The sequence below is a fragment of the Juglans regia genome, chromosome 15 (genome assembly GCF_001411555.2).
Source record: "Juglans regia cultivar Chandler chromosome 15, Walnut 2.0, whole genome shotgun sequence".
NCBI classification, from domain to species: Eukaryota; Viridiplantae; Streptophyta; class Magnoliopsida; order Fagales; family Juglandaceae; genus Juglans; species Juglans regia.
Genome location: NC_049915.1, coordinates 14868791 through 14883638, shown reverse-complemented (window position 1 = coordinate 14883638; position 14848 = coordinate 14868791). Strand labels below are relative to the sequence as shown.

The 14848-nt window shown below is 35.0% G+C and overlaps 3 protein-coding genes and 1 long non-coding RNA gene across 4 annotated transcripts; 2 read left to right on the top strand and 2 right to left on the bottom strand.

Moving 5' to 3' along the window:
• Nucleotides 1-554: 554 nt before the first annotated feature.
• Nucleotides 555-2515, bottom strand: LOC109013626 (zinc finger protein CONSTANS-LIKE 6-like). The gene is made up of 2 exons (XM_018995770.2): nt 1348-2515; nt 555-1227 (listed from the first exon to the last, which is right to left on the bottom strand). Exons 1-2 carry the CDS (start codon nt 2446-2448, stop codon nt 934-936), a joined length of 1395 nt encoding a protein of 464 aa, XP_018851315.1. The 5' UTR covers nt 2449-2515; the 3' UTR covers nt 555-933.
• Nucleotides 2516-7748: 5233 nt separating this feature from the next.
• Nucleotides 7749-9008, bottom strand: LOC109013635 (protein YLS3-like). Its single transcript, XM_018995780.2, has 3 exons — nt 8644-9008; nt 8382-8480; nt 7749-8148 (listed from the first exon to the last, which is right to left on the bottom strand). Exons 1-3 carry the CDS (start codon nt 8996-8998, stop codon nt 8006-8008), a joined length of 597 nt encoding a protein of 198 aa, XP_018851325.1. The 5' UTR covers nt 8999-9008; the 3' UTR covers nt 7749-8005.
• A 1886-nt stretch (nt 9009-10894) lies between these two features.
• LOC109013627 lies at nt 10895-12433 on the top strand. The gene is made up of 3 exons (XR_001999606.2): nt 10895-11164; nt 11486-11663; nt 11869-12433. It is a non-coding gene; the product is annotated as an uncharacterized LOC109013627 (long non-coding RNA).
• A 258-nt stretch (nt 12434-12691) lies between these two features.
• On the top strand, nt 12692-14572 carry LOC109013628 (pentatricopeptide repeat-containing protein At5g47360). Its single transcript, XM_018995772.2, has one exon. The coding sequence runs from the start codon at nt 12991-12993 to the stop codon at nt 14419-14421; it is 1431 nt and encodes a 476-aa protein (XP_018851317.1). The 5' UTR covers nt 12692-12990; the 3' UTR covers nt 14422-14572.
• The last annotated feature ends 276 nt before the right edge of the window (nt 14573-14848 follow it).

Here is a 14848-nt window from a genome sequence, read left to right as displayed (position 1 = left end):
TTTAAATAAAGTTAGTATAACATTTTATGATGGGATTTGGTGTGATGTTGCAATCCAATTGGGACCAGTTTCTGTTTTAGACTATGCCTTGGTGTGTTACTTAGTCCTGAAATTGGTTTTGTCTGCAGGTTGGCTCTTTGTTTAGGTGCCATGATATTAATTTCTGGTTTGGCATATAAATATGTTTACCTTACTTTGTTTCAATATCTTTCTTTCCTCTAAAGGTAACATTTACAGATTTTAAGAATATTGTAAGAATGTTACTTTTTTCTATGGAGTTGTAAGAATGTTGCCTAACTCTAATTGACGGTATTACGTACTACAGGTACATTGCAGACTTGCAGCAACAAAGCAATGATATGGAAAATAATCAAGAAGAATTTTCCAAATCACAACAATAAGAACAAATGATGACAGAGATTATAAGGACTTGCTACTTTTTTAACTTCTCATAAAAAAATTAAATATATGTTAACTTACTTCAGACACTCAAACACATATCTCAACCTATTTACATTCAAACATATTTCAATGGGACTCATAAAATACTACCATTCACATATCAATTCAGATCATTTGATATCGTCTCAACGTCCAAACGCAACCTTTGAAGACTCAATATTGTTCAGTGTCGGGTATATGTGTCCACAATACTGCTCTTGCGGCTCAGTAGCTAGCCTGACACTTAATTTAGAGATTTGCTGAGAGATTTGCTGAGTAGGAGTGTACATCAGTACTCTAACATGTTAGAGAGAGAGAGAGAGAGAGAGTTAAGGTAATAAGCTGCGTACGTAGCTAATTACTGACATTTATTCTATAACATGCAAGTAATCAAAGCTAGCCAGCCTAATGAAGAGCCTTAATTAAACGACCATGACCTTAACTTTTCCAACTTGGCCAAGCAAACTTGGCAGTTAATTAGTTAAATAACGGTTATTTGTTGAGGTAGGGAAAGGCAGCAGCAGCAGTAGGAATAGAAGTCCCCATGAGGAAGGTGGACGTCCTCTTAACGAATCTGCCTTTCATTCTAGGCCTCTTCTCCGCGTTCAGTTTCCGTACTTGGTACCTTATCTTCTTTGAGAACAAGCGTGTCCTTCTCTTCTCTCTGTACCTTGATACTCTTGCTTCTCTACCCTCATGATCTCGCCATCCCGCATGATTTTCATCACCATTAATGCCTACTACCACTCCTGTTTCTCCATATGCAGGCTGATCATGAGCTTCTCCCTGTAATTTCATCAATACATGACTCATGATTTAGTACCATGAAGTGAGGGACAGAAAATCACTCAAAGAATGAAGAAATGGCGTGAGAGAAATCAGTAAGAGGGAGAGGGAGATCAGTACCATGAAGTCTGGCCAGCAGTACTTGTCAGGATTGAGCTCCGGTCGTGTTCCTGTCGTCCATGGACAACCTTGGCCAGCCCAAGCTTTAATAACTTCCTCATAGTTTAGCCTCAAAAACATCTCCTTCCTTTTCATCTCCTCTTCGCATGATCCTTTTCCACACATCGTTTCCTTTTCTGCCATGGGAGTTACCTTCTCCTGATCCTGATCTCCTGCAAACTGCTGCAACTCGTAATCAAATTTCCAATCTAATGTTTCTCTCATGTTCTCCACCATTAATGGATTCAATTGATCATCACATGCTACGATAGCAGCTTCCATCCCTTGATCCTCCTCTTCAACCTTAACTCTTCTCTCTCCAACATCAATGCACAAATCATTTCCATCTTCCTCTTTACAGTATCCTAGAAGTCCCAATCCTTTGATGTCAGCAGCAGATTCTTCATCGTCAAGTCCTTTGCCTAAAAGGCTCTCAACATCAGCAGCAAAACCAGCAAGCTCCATTTCTGAGGACAGAAACCCATGTAAATCATCATAGTCACAAACCCCACCTTGTCCATAATCATCACCCACCACTGTCCCCACTTCATTCTTCATCCCCATGGTGGTTCTCTCATCCTCAATCGTGTTTTCCATTTCATGGCAAAGTTCAGCAGCAAAAGGGTCGAAGATAGGAACCCGGTAAAGAAGCTCATGTTCTTCATTGCAGGCATCTGGGGAATCTACTTCACTGCCAATCTCTGGAACAACAGGCAGAAGTTCCAAGACATTCTCCTCCTCTTTAGCCTGTTGCTGCACAGATATAGGCTTGTTATGGCGTGGGGTTCGCGCCTTGCGTGTGAAACCCCGGTGCCATGCTGGTGGAGAATCATCATCGGTTCTTGAACGTTCGTTTTTGGGTTTGACAGATGAAGTCTGGAGCTGAACCCTTTCGTGTCTGCTTGCTAATTGATTGGCGGAGTGAACCGATGCATCGCAAGCTTGACAAAGAAAAGCATCATCGGCAGCACAAAACCAGCGAGCCCGCCTACGTAAACAGCTATCACAAGCTCGTGCCGTCTTGCCTCCCACGGCATTTGCAGCTTTCTTTTCAGTGATCATAATTATATTAATCCAGAAGTAGTACTACAGATTGTTAGGCAAACTCGAAGAATGAAAACATTTCACAAAGGAATATCAATGTGTCGTCTACTTATATATTTAGGGGGCCCAAATTAATGTTCAATTATTGTGAGAGTGTGTGGTCCCTTTTCATTATAAATAGTTTAAAATAAAAGTTTAAAATTTAGAATTTTATATTTGAGATACAAATTCAGAATATATAAACCATTTGAAAAAAAAAACAAAAAAACAATAAGACCCACTTTAAAAAAATGAAACTTTTAGGTGGATTTTTCAGTATATTTATAAATATTAATGAATTGATTTGAGTTAAAAATTTTTATTGAATTTTGAAAAATAAGAGAGAAAAAAAAATTGAATAAAAAAATTATAAAATTAATAAATTGTTTGAATATTTTTTTAATATTATTTTTATTTTAAAAAAATTGTAATGATTAGGTAATGATTAAATTAAAAAATTTAAAACTTAAAATTAAAAAATATTTATATTTGAAAATGAAATATATACTCCCCGGACCCATTACTTGGTCATTACTTGGTCTTATCTCAGTGTTTATTGGCTAAAGTTTTGAGTCCATCTTATTCTCTGAATTCCAATTGGGTATCGGTCTATGTTGGTGGATTCCTTGTGGGGCCACTTGGGCGGTGGGGACTGGAGAGGGGTCTGTGTTTTTTTATTTTTTAAAAATTTTTGAGTTGGACCCTTTTGTTCTCTTAGGACTAGAGGCTTAAAAACTCTTTTGCTTTGTGGTCCTCCCTCTGTCTTTGCCTTCACCTCTCATATCATGTGGTGCCTTGGTCTCTCTCACTTTCTATATCGATCCAAAGCATTCTCCACCAGTTGATGCATGGCAGTTTCTGAATAATTAAATCTTGTCCTTGACTTTGGGCCTTTTTCAACTAACAAGGTTGTTATTTCTGTTGGGTTTCTAAAAAATCTAAGGCATAATATATATATATATATATAAAATATAAAGTCATATACTCTAATTTTTTTTTTCTTTTTTTGATAACCAGAACTTCATTCAACTGAAAATAACATCAATACATTAATATCAACAACGTTGTAAGCATATCTAGTTAAAGCATATACTCTAATTTTGAACATTTTACTTCTAAGTTTTTAACTTTAAAGATTTTAATCATTTCATTAGTTAACAATCAAGAGTTATTTTATTACTAAGCTGATATGTAGAACACATCATCCACATAATTTAAATTGTAATATTTGATTTCTAAAATTTACTTTTTAAATCAAATTATGTCATACAATACGCACGACGCCGGTCCGATCTCAATAATAGAGTGCCACAAAAAAATCTAAAAGCTTGGGTTGTGATTTGAGATATTTCTATTTTTTTTTTTAGAAAAATTATATAGCATAGATGAGCACATGAGCCACGCCACAGTAGAGAAGCTCAGAAGATCATTTCCAAATGATTTATTTTTGGAATTTTTTGGAGGAGGTTCCAAGTAATGAGATTATGAGATCAAAACTTCATTTTCAGATATGAAAAAAATCACTAGTTATAGTAGGAGCAAATGATACGACGCAATATTTTCAAGTCTTTTGATCGGGACCTTCATATTCCACAGCGCGCCGCATCCAAAAGTATATTAGTCTTCGAGCCAGCCAAGGGCCAATACTAATATATTGACGATGAGAAGTGCTATATATATAAACAGAGTATACAAAAATAAACTCATAAACTGACGTGATTTCTTATGATATATTAGATCTATTTTATAATAAAAATAATTTTATAATCTGACGTATTGTATTAAGTTATATCAATTTATAGATTTATTTTTAAATAATCTCTTTGTGATTAAAGTATTTATTATTGATGCCTTACCTTCATATTCCTAATTTATTCTTGATCCATATTATAAATTGCGAGTAGTGTTATTTGAATGACTTTATACTACATAACATTTATATGATATCATTTAATTTATAAAATTTAAATTTTATCTTTTAAATTAACTTATATCATATAAATAGTGTGTAGTGCAAAAATTTTCAAATAAAATTAATTATAAATTATTATTGGCTGTGTACGAGGAGATAAAATGAGAGTAATTATTAGGTAATCTTGAAATATGGACACGTAGTATTATTTTTTTATTATAAAATATTATATCAATTAAAATTTATGCTTATATAATTATTTTAATTATTTGACATATTGTGATATGATAAGAGAACTACTTCATTCATACTCGAGGAGTACTTAATAATTTCTCCTTTAAGGAGATTCTGTTTAAGAATGACCTCATTTTCATGCAGGAAGAAAACATGCACGCCAATCTTATGTCTAGAGTTCGCACTCGAACGCTAGGATATAGAGTGGGAAAGAGAGAGACATGTAATTGAGTTATACAATGTTTATTGGTGATTGAGTAAATTTCTTGAGTATCATTAAATATTCAATAAATATTATAAAATTCATTTATTGTGTCGAGCTATCTCTCTCACTCTAAGGGTTTGTTTAGGAAACACATCTTATTTTAAAATTTTCATAATTTTTTTCTCAAACACTACTCAAATACAAATACTTTTTAATTTCAAATCTTCAATTTTCTTACCTAAGTATTACCTAATTATTACAATTTATCAAATTTTTAAACAAAATACAAAAAATAATACTATTTTTTCAAATTTCAAAACAAAAATAATATTCTAAGAATATTTTAACTTAATAATATTTTTTATTCAATTTTTTCTCTCTCCTTTTCTAGAACCTAATAAAATATCTTAATTCAAACTATTCCATTACTATATACAAATCATTTTATTACTATTCACAAAATTTTCAATTTTCAATGTCATATTTCCAAGCATCCCAAGTCTTGAAGTTGAAGTAGTTTTCCAATTTGCCTCACCTCGGTGGTGTCCTTGGTTGTCTGTTGATACATCCCATGTCAAAGAATCGAAGGTCTCCCGTACTTTCCGCTCATTACGCGAATAAGCACTCAATAGTTGGACACTATTTAAGGAGTCTCTAGGTTGGTGAGTCTCATCCATTGCAGCATGTTTCCTCATGCAGGTAGAGTTCAGAGGAGCCTATATGTGGGCCGGGTCGAAAAGTCTACTTGTTCTGGACTGAACAATTGCTTCTTGTCCTCTTAGTTGCTCGTCTTAGGCCCGCTAAGACAAAAAGGAGGGGGGGACCTCTTACACTTCCAATCTAAACTCTCAATGAATCTTCTTAACAACATCTAGCTTTCATACCTCCTAGTTCTTTATCAGATTTGATGGTAATTTGAAATAACTCAGGGTGTAGGTTAGGGTTGCCAATGCTGCAACTTTAATTCATAAAAAATTTCCACGCTAGCAGCCCATGTGTAGAGGTCAAATCAGTAGCCTAAAAGTTAGCCTTGAGATAACGTAAAAAGTCAAGCTAAGAGATAAGGTTAAGAAGAGATAAGGAAAGACACTTACAGTATGTTTGGGTAGTGAGAAGTGTTGAGAATATTTGTGAATAGTAGTAAAAAAGTAATGAAAAAATAATAATAAAATATTGAATAGTAGTAAAAAGTATGTGAAAAATAATGAATAGTAGAAAAGTAGCTAAAAAATAATAATAAAATAAAGAATAGTAAGTGAGAGTCTTGAGGTACTCTCACTTGCCAAACATAGCCTTAGAGCAGGTTTTGGGGATGAGATGAGACACAAAATTCTCATCTTATCATATCATCATTACATTTTTTTCAAATTTCCATACAAAATATAATAAACAATTCAATTTTCTCAAATTTCAATTCACATTTTTCAAATCCCAAGACAATAATAATACTAAAACATAATATTTTAAACTCTCAAACAAAACACAAAATTCTCACCTCACCCCCCCAAATCTGCATTTAGGCTCCTAAAAGAAAAAAGACCCAGACTCTTAAAAGGAAAATGTCTCACAAGGCAAGTTGGACTCAATCAATCTAAGGAAATACATCTCTATATTAGGCAAAGATCCCCATAAATCTAACGGTCTCTCCACAAGAACTCTCCACAGTCGAACCATAGAAGCTCCTTACGCCCAAACTCCATCACATATAGCGACTCCAAATGATATTTTCTAAATTCCTCTATTATACTGTGAGATATGTGAGGTCATGAGAGATTGTAAAATCACCTATCATAATGGATTTCGCCTCCAAATAACCTTTGAACGTAGGCATTATGCCGAACCACATAAATCCATGTGTCTCTTTATTTATTTATTTTTATTCACTTATTTATTATTTATTATATGGATGAATGCGAAGAGTATCGTATTGAAACCCACATCACCAATATAGGCAAGGAATCATTCTTTTCTCCCTTCCAGTCTGTTGTGCAAATTTACACATTAACACCGTGGAAGAAAGTATGTCTTACATGTAAGAAAAATGATAGGTTTAGCTACAACAAGATTTTATAAAATTTTACAAAATGACGTGGTTTAATGTGTGATATCTTATTATAAAATAAGAACTGCTATAGATATAAATAGATTACACAAAAGTAAACCTACAAATTAACATGGTTTCAATGGATTGGTTAGATTTAGTTTACAATAAAAGTAATTTTACAATCTGACGTATCGCATCAAACTACGTCAATTTGTGGATTTATTTTTGTGTAATCTTGTGTGGCTAAAGTATTTTTTTTATAAAATTATTTTTATTGTAAAGTAGATTTAATGTATCACTTAAAGTCACGTCAATTTCTAAATTTATTTTTATAAAAAAAAAAATTTGTAACTATAGCACTCTAAAGATAAAAGGGGTCATCCTACCTTGTGGATGAGAATTTAGACTTTTCTTATGTATTTATTTTAATTGACTTTTATAGTAACTTAAAAGAAGAATATTATGATTAATATGGTATCTTAGGTAAATGGGCTATGAAGGCCAACAAAAATCCAAGGCCCAATCACAAACCGAATGGCCCTAACGGATTTACTCGCCCAATGAGGAGTGAGATGGCAGGGCTAGCAACCTGAGAACAGTAAAGTCAAGGAGCAAAGAGATGTCAATGGTCATGCCTTGAGACCAGACAACTCCAGCCTTTGTAAGAAGAGGGGAAGTAAGAAGGTGGCATATTTAAAACTGCAGGCGGCATATGAAATGCAACAAGATAGATAGACAATGTGATAAGTATTTGATATAAAAATATGTAAATGGCACGCATTTTACAAGATCAGAATACTTAGCTATGCTCGCTAAAGTTCCAACTAAGGAGCGAGATGATTGAAACTTGAGAAGTATTCAGGTACCAAGTTTCTGCACTTTGGTTTCAGGTAAATTCCTCTAATTGTCAAATTCTCTGCTTGAAATACTATTTATTTTAAACGGGAAAGTTAAGTCAAAGGCAGGGGTTCTATAGAAGCTGATTTTGTTAATTGGTACTTTAATGATGTCTTTTCTCTTGTCTGCAAAAATCAGCTTCCATCTAAATAAGAGGATGGTATGGTAGCATTCAAATACAAATCATTCCAGTGAACATCATATCCTAAAACCCAGATTAAATCACTAACAGTCATTCATTCAATTACAGAAATGTCGCCCACAGAAAAGCTGTCATGGCTGCCACCAGAGCAAAATCACCTTCTCCCTTCAATTTGATGCTGGTGCTTCCGCCAAAGCCCAATCCCATTGTGCTAGGTCTTGGCTGCACTTCAACCATTGGAGAAGCTGAAATTCCAAAACAAAAGAAGATTGTCAGAAAGAAATTTAGAACTGCAAAGAGCAGAAAACCAAGATTTCTGGTTCGATAAGGCATCCTATGGAGGGTCACGATTATTAAGAAATTAATTTCTAACATCATATGTCTAACTGATTTACAGGTCCATGCCATCTTTTGTTGACTGTTTTGTCAGGGATGGAAAAAAAATTGAAAACTTGGGAGGTAGAGATTGAGTGCATACCAGCAACAGTCGAGTTGGAGTTTGTCCCGAGAGTAGAGTTGGTGGTGTTTGTCCCAAAAGAAACTGGAGAATCATGTGGACTGGGTGGTGGATTTTTTCCTTAATCAAAAGCACAAAAAGTTTAACAAAATTCATAGATTAGAAGAAAATCAACAAAACCATGTCAAGTTTTACAATGCTGAATTGATTTGGCATAAACGGTTATCATTATGGCCAAGAGATGGGACAAAATGATACTGGAATTTTCTATTTGATGGTGTACCTGAACAAGTAGAGATGTCAGCTTGAAGGCTGCAAAGATCAGGCAGCTGTAGAGCAAGAGTGGTGTTGATAGGGAAAGAGCTCAAGGTAGTGTCATTGAGCAAGAGGCAAAGGCAGTGAGGTTCTTGGCTGTAGAGTTGCTCGAGGTTGTCACAACACAGCTGTGCTGGTGATTGGGCTGTTCCCTGCACAAATGGTGCACAAGGGGCCAATGGAAGCAGGCGCGATGCACATTCGGCTACATTTGGGCTCGAGGAGCTGGGGTCTTGGGAAAGGATGGGGGTTAGAAGGTAAATGAAAGGGAGTAGAATCAAAGTGGGGATGGTAAGAGGAGGATGAGAGTGAAGAGAAGCCATGATTTCTTCTTTGCTTAGAGATATTAGGGGTTTCCATTAAGTGTCTAAATAGGTGGAACTGGAAGTACATTGTTTGAGTGTGAGTTGCTACATGCATGGTGTGTGTTATTCTACATGCATATCTTGTTCTGCCTCTCTCCCTCTCCCTCTCTCACAGAGGTACATAACTAACAAACTGTACTTCTAAGCTCAAAAATTGCACTTGCAAACAGAAAATGCTTCTAAAAATCTGCCTTGTATTTAGAAACCTTGCTTTCTGATAGTGCAGTTACACATGATAAACAGATAAGACATGCATTATTATTCCTTTGTTTAAGCACGATTTGAACCTTCGGTTTAAGGTAATCGGACCCTTGTTTTACTTTAGGAAATGATTCATTGATTTTTACATAAATCAATGAAAAAAAGTAAATAAATTTAGTGCCAATATGAAAAAAACTCACTTTTTAACAATGAGCTCCACTATTTTTCGAAGAGAGTGCATGAAACATACCTACTCACTATATATAACATTGCTCTTTTACTTTACCCAAGTTAGAGGCACAAAAACTTTGTTCTCTTAATCAAGTGCCTCTTTTATTTTATTTTATTCAATTTTTTAGAAATGAGACAAACTACACAAAAGAATACTCAGGAAAGGGAAATCCAACTCTTTATACCAGAGGAAATGAGAAGGCACAAAAGAATAAAAGCTTGGGTTGTCTTAGGACTCTAGTTGATAAAATATAGCTTTTCCAAAAGAATAATTTTTCTCATCAATCACTATTTATTACTTCACACTCCATATCCTGTAAAAAACACCACATACTTTATGAAAAAAAATTATCGGGTGTGGAGTATGGGGCGAATAATGAGTTATGTATAGCAAAACCCTTTCCAAAATAGTGGAAGGTGGTTTATGGACTTTGTTTTCTGTTTATTTTTGTATTTTAACCTCTCTCTCTTTTTTTTTTCTTTTTTTTTTTTAAATTTTTGTGTGCTTAAGATTATTGAGAATAAAAGTTCAATTAAAAAACATAACAGTAATTTAACTTTGAGACAAGCCATATGAATTTAATTGAATTTTTCATATTTAACCCAAACACATGTCCAAAGATGATTAGTGTTTATGTGGCGCTTCTAATGGTTTACTAACAATTTATAATGAATGGACCAATTTGATTTTTTTTTTTAAATCACAAGATTAAAAATTTTAATTAAAAAAATATAAATAGAAGTTAATTTTGAGACAAATAATGTAACTAATATTATAAGTAATATCATTTATAAATTTGTTCTATTTCTTACTCATACTTAATTTGTTAATGTCTTTAACCTCCAAAAATTCATGGTGTAGACAATTTAAGATTTCTTTATGATTGAACTCGTTTATTATATCGTCAAAATCTAAAAATAAGTATAAAATTATATGAAACTTGAAATTAATAAAATTTAATTTAAAAATATAAAAATAAGTTAATTTTGAGACAGATAATGTAACTAATATTATATTAATCGGAACAAAACCTGTTGAAGGAAAAAATATTCTCTAATATTTTTATCTAAATTTAAGGTCTCGTTTGTTTTTGGAGATGAGATAAGATTAAAATTAAAAAATTAAATAAAAAATTATTAGAATATATTTTTTAATATTATTTTTATTTTGAAATTTGAAAAAATTGAATTATTTATTTTATTTTGTATTGAAAATTAAAAAAATTATAATAATTAGATAAAATTAGATGAGATGAGATATATTTTCAAAACAAACTATTCCTAAAAAGTCTCACGTGGAAAGATACATGCGATAAGTTCTACAACTTTTATTACTATACATCTAAATATTTGTACCTTTCTATATTCATTTTGGAAAAAGTTGAGAGTAGTCGATTTCGGACCCCTTTGCGCACAAAATCGATGTGGTTGCCACGCAGCCACGGGTTAAATGAAACGGTGCGCACGGGCTCGTTGATGAAGACGAAAAATGTGCTCTTCATTTCAGCCTTGCGAAACGGTGCGTACTGAAGAATTGCATATTGTTCTGAAGCTGAAGCTTCCTTCGCATCTCTTCTCTTCGTGGCCATCAGCGAAATCGAACCGAAGATGTTTCCATGGAATTGCCATCGTGAGTGAGCGTCTCCCTCTCCAAATTCACAGCTGAAGCTGAAGCTTCTTCATTACTCCGAGGTTCGAACCCTAACCCTAGCCCTAGGCAATGTTTTTTGGTTTCTATTCAAAATCAGATTTTCCTGCATTGTCCGACAAAATAAAATTTTGTGTCCTGGTATACTTAGAAATACACCCTTTAGCACTGCGATTGATGAACTGAATATCAAAGGACGACTTTTTATGTCTAAGCTGATATGTCTGAAATTTTCTTTTTGGCCAGTTACACCATGAAGCATGGGTGAGATTTGTCATCCTTAGCATTATTACGGTTGGAGTTTATGCATTTTTTTTTTTATAGTAATTATAGAAAGTAAGGACTGAGTTTGGTGAGTTTTGTAGGGAATGAGAAGATAGCGTGAGCTTTACATGGCTCTGATGCAATACTAAAGGAAGTAAAGGAGACGTAGGTGAAGTGTTTGAAGAAATACCTCTGTGAGGATTTCATTGAAACCAAAAAATTTACTAGTATCGGTTTTCCACTTAAGACCCTTTGGTGCCCAATACGTACTGTTGCAATGTAAGTAAATTAACATTTAACAAGCATTTCATTTGCATTTAAAAACAGACTTGGGACCACTACGAGAAATTCTGTTATCACCGAAATTTTCTCTAAGTATTTGATGAAATTTGATGATTCAATTTTAAAATGAGAAAGACATATCATGTGTGTTTGAATTTGTCACGTAGCATGTTTGAAGTGTGTTTTCTTCTTTTTCCATTAGTCTATCCAATTCGGTCAAGCAATTGGAAAGGATCTCCAGTTGACGGTCAGAGAGAGCAAAAAAATTGTGCAGTTGTATTTTTGGGTCTCTTGCCTTGTCGCATAGAGCTCAAGAATTGCGAAACCCAGATCAGAGGTTAGTGCCAATGGCGAGAGAAACGTGCGAAGACGTTCAGAGATGTGTCGGTGGCGGAGACGTGCCAGCGGAGACGGCCATCGGAGACGAGAAATGGTGCACTAGTTCATGAGCGCAACGCAAGCTGAAGCTTCTTCGTGGTTCTCTTCCTGCGAGAGAGACGTGCAGTGCGAAGACGGGCTTGAGCTGTATGTGGTTCTCACAGAGACGGGCCAACGGAGACATAGGTGCATCGGTTCGTGAGCGAGAAACCAAGCTTCTCCTTCGTGCCTCGTGTTCTCTTCCTTTCAGGCTTTCAGACTTTTTTTTTTTAATTCTATTGTTTTTTTTAAGGCCACGTGAGCAGAGTGCGTAAGGTGTCCCCGAAATGAACTACCTGTAGCAGAATTGATTTAATTTTTCATCTTAATTTTAATATTCGGATAAGAAATATTAATTTTGCTTTATTTATATCTAAATATTTCATAAAAAGAGAAATATTTTAAAATTTGAGAAACATTATTAAAAAGCTTTTACACAACAAGGATTTAAATTTCTATGAATAATGTTATATATAATAATTATAAATAGGGTAGGTATTAAGCATTATTTTAAAAAATATATTTTAATTTTTCTTATATAAATTATGTATATTGTTTTTCACGAAAAAATTGTGCGATAGTCGCACAAATTTAATCCAACGCAAAAATTGTGCGTTGGATTTTAATTCATTTCTCAATTTATATGGAATTGAATTTTTCTAATCATATAATCCAACGCGAACGTATACCCTATAGCTGACTAGCCTGACTCCGATGCGACGATCGTCCGGGATCTGGTCGAGTCCGCTCGAGTTCAGAGTTCAGCCGAGACCCAGACTCTGCTCCGTCTCCTTCTCCTTCTCATCCTCGACGCATTCAAAGTTACTCCATACCTCCACATCCAAGGTAACATTCCTCCACCGCAACACTAGGGTTTAAGAATTTTCACCCAAAGCCTTGACCTCTCATGGCACTTTCTTCGATCTCTAAATTCCTCTCGTTCTCGCTTCTCCTCAAAACCGCAAAATTCTCAACAGTAAAATCCTCTGCTGCTTCCTCTGCAGAAAAATTCTACACTCACCTGCAGATAAATGGTACCCAAAACATAGAGAAAACCCTGGCCACAGTTAATGCCAAATTGGACCCCAAATGCGTCTCTGAGGTCTTACATAGATGTCACCCAAACCAATCCCAAATGGGTCTTAGGTTTTTCATTTGGGTCGGCATTCAACCCAATTATAGGCACAGTTCATTTATGTACAGAAAAGCTTGTGAATTGTTCGACCTTAATCGAAATCCTCGCGTCGTTGCTGATGTCATTGAGGTTTATAGGGTTCAGGGCTGTGTGGTTGGTGCTAAGGTATTTAAGGTGGTTTTGAACTTGTATAGGGAAGCAAGGCTGGCTAATGAGGCTTTGTGGGTGTTGACAAAAATGAAGGATTTTGGTTTGCGGGCTGATACTACGGTCTACAATGTGGTTATAAGGTTGTTTTGTGAAAAGGGTGATATGGATAAGGCAGAAGAGTTGATGAATGAGATGGGTTTGAATGATCTTTATCCCGATATGATCACCTTTGTTGCAATGATTAGAGGGTTTTGTAGGGTCGGTAGGTTAGAGGATGCTTGTGGATTGGTTGAGGTTATAAGGGGGCGGGGGTGTCTGCCTAATGCTGTGATGTATTCGGCCCTTCTTCATGGCATTTGTAGGTGGGGAAGTTTGGAGAAGGCATTAGAATTGTTGGGTAAGATGGAGAAAGTAGGTGGGGAATGTAGTCCAAATGTTGTTACATATACGTCTGTGATTCAGAGTTTGTGTGATAAAAGTCAGACAATAGAGGCATTGAAGATTCTGGACAGGATGGAAGCTTTTGGGTGTTCTCCAAATCGCGTTACGGTTAGTAGTTTGATAAAGGGTCTTTGTGTGGAGGGGCATTTAGAAGAGGCTTACAAGGTGATTGATAAAGTTGTTGCAGGAGGCAGTGTTTCATATGGTGATTGCTATAGTTCTCTAATACTATCGTTGGTCAAACTTAAAAAACTCGAGGATGCAGAGAAGCTCTTTAGAGAGATGCTTGCTAGTGGTGTCAAACCTGATAGTTTGGCATGTAGCATTTTGATAAAGGAGCTTTGTTTGGAAGGACGGATGCTAGACGGGTTTCGGTTATGTGACGAAATTGAAAAGATGAAGGTCTTGTCATCTGTGGATTCTGATCTTTATTCTATTCTTTTAGTTGGGCTTTGTCAACAAAGCCATTTCGTGGAGGCCGCAAGGCTTACACAGTTGATGCTCAAGAAAGGAATTAGATTGAAAGCTTCTTATACTGAAATTATAGTTGAACACCTGAAGCAATTTGAAGATGAGGAGCTAGTTAAGCACTTGAGTGAGATTGGAAAATAACACTGAATAAACAGTCTTTCGCCTGTCTAAGGGGACCTTATTTGTTGATTTGAGCAGGGTGAAATTTACATAGTTCTGAATCTCTAATTGTGAAGAAAACGAGTCTGTAATTTTAAAATTTCCAATACTGTCTCCTTTCATCTGGTAATTAGATATGAGACTTGAAAGAATGGTGGCAGTCATCAGCCTATGTTTAATTGAGTTCAACTATGCTGTGATTTAGTTAAAATAAGTACAAGGCCTTTTGCTGTTTTCCAGTTTTGAAACATTGCAACGGTTAGCTCAGTTTCTTTGGAACTTGGTTAATTCTAATGGTAAGCTTTGTTGTTTATTGCCTCCATTCTTACCCCCACATGGATGCAGTATTTTCCTCCTAAAGTTAATGTGACCCTTAGCTACAGTTTATGACTTAAGTTTGTTCCCTCTG